The following is a 1,833-nucleotide window of genomic DNA, read 5'->3' as shown; positions in this document are numbered from 1 at the left end:
AAAAAAAAAAAGAAAAACAGATTGTTGTCCTTTATCTTTAATTGAAGCTGTCTGAAATTCAATAACTCAACTATAAGCACAGTGGGTTAGCCAACATGTTACCATAGAAACTCAGGAGTTTCAGAGTTGAAGACAGGTGAGTGCGAGAGTTCTTTAATGAAAACTGCACTGTGCACCAGGAGCTACTGTGTGTTTACTCAATTTATGTCATCTGCAGCAGCTGTTTTGTAAGGAAAAAAAAAAATGGCTGTGTTGCCAAAGTGATGGAAAATGACTTCATCTTAATTGATGCAGATGCAGCGGTGAACAGTCTCCTGAGGATTTAACACCACGAGGAAACTGTCATCTATTACTCAGATCAGACGAACACACAGCAGGAGCGAGTACAAATCTGCTACACTGTCATGAGTTGCACAGAAATGGTTTACTCTTGAAACGATTAATTATGGGGATAATAAAAATGACATGATTAATCCACATTCAAAACATACATAATTCTCACAAAATTAAAAAAAAATTCTTTAAAAGTCCACATTTTCATAGAGCAGTCAAATGCAATCATTACCTTTTGACAACTTTATGCACTGCAATCTAAACAATTAGATTTTTGATCATTCTGATCCAGTAACAACATGACTAATTTACCTGCTTATATCCTAATAAGAATACATAAGCCTTCTGTCATTGTGTTGTGTCCTGAATATTCTAAAATATAAAAAAATATTTTTATCAATTGGAAGAAATGAAAAAATGTCCTTTTCAAGTGCAATACAAGGTCCCACAAGGTATACAGTGAAAATATCCAAAGTAAGTATAATTCCAGCTCCACTTACCTCTTCCAGTTTGTATGTGATCATGGTGAAGGCTCTGAACACGCTGTCTGTTGAACCAGTGATGGTGATGATCCTCTCTGGACAGGAACCCTCTGAGATGTTGACACGTGCGCTGCTCTGTGGAGAATAAACAAGATTTACAAATCAGCCTGTTTTAAGTTGATGTTTTGCCAATGGGTTAATATGGCGTCAAGATATTTTTGTTACGTCGCTCAGAGGAAAGAAAAAGAGAAAAAGGAAACAAACCGCAGAGGGAACAGTTTATTTCAGAGAGTAAATCTTCAAGGATTAACGTCAAGTTAGTCTATTAGCATTTATGCTACTGTATCTGCTGTGAGATAATAAAACTGTCTAAAATAAAGTTAAACTTCTTTATATTCTGTGATTGATATTTTATAAAATTAAAGAGATAATACAGCATTTATTTGTAGTTTTTCCACAAAAGTGATCTTTTATTTTAATAAAGCATCAGATAAACGACGATCAAAGGGATTAAATGCAGAGCAGCGCACCCGCTATGAGGGGCGGAGCCTAACAGAGCTGTCTGCTGTTCGAAATCCAACAAAGAGGAAACCGATCATTATTTTATTTTGGGATGGGGACCGACATGAATTTTTCATAACAATGAGCACCGACGTTGTCTATAAACTGCGGAAACTCTGGGCTTGACCACGAACGTCCCGCCTGCCACTGTTACGAGAGGCGAGTAGTTCTGATTGGACACAAACGTATCGACCTCCGAGCAAATTGCAGCCGAGCCGACCTGAAATTCAGCTGGATCAAACTTTACCAAAATACATTTTAATTATTTTGCGTCGTTCATTCTATGTTGTAAAAACAGTTGTTTACCATTTTTGGGGTTTCCACTACATTTCCACCCATTTTTTCAGACAGAATTTTCTTTTTTGGCATGATTTTATGTCTAGTGTGTGAATCCAACATGGAAAAATGACTAAATAAAGGTGGTGTCACATAGGTGAGGTTGTGCTAAATAAAATGA

The 1,833-nt window shown here is 36.6% G+C and overlaps 1 protein-coding gene across 2 annotated transcripts in view; it reads right to left on the bottom strand.

The window, feature by feature from the left end:
* Nucleotides 1-1,833, bottom strand: part of LOC112159114 (poly(rC)-binding protein 4) — a 55,194-nt gene that overhangs the window by 17,171 nt on the left and 36,190 nt on the right. For both annotated transcript variants that reach the window (XM_024292979.2, XM_024292980.2), the window contains one exon: nt 834-950. In XM_024292979.2, coding sequence (XP_024148747.1) covers nt 834-950 — 117 coding nt within the window. The remainder of the gene's footprint in view (nt 1-833; nt 951-1,833) is intronic.

Source organism: Oryzias melastigma, linkage group LG7, assembly GCF_002922805.2.
Source record: "Oryzias melastigma strain HK-1 linkage group LG7, ASM292280v2, whole genome shotgun sequence".
Lineage (NCBI taxonomy): Eukaryota > Metazoa > Chordata > Actinopteri > Beloniformes > Adrianichthyidae > Oryzias > Oryzias melastigma.
Note: the sequence above shows the minus strand (reverse complement) of the source record. Positions and strands in the feature narration are given on the sequence as shown.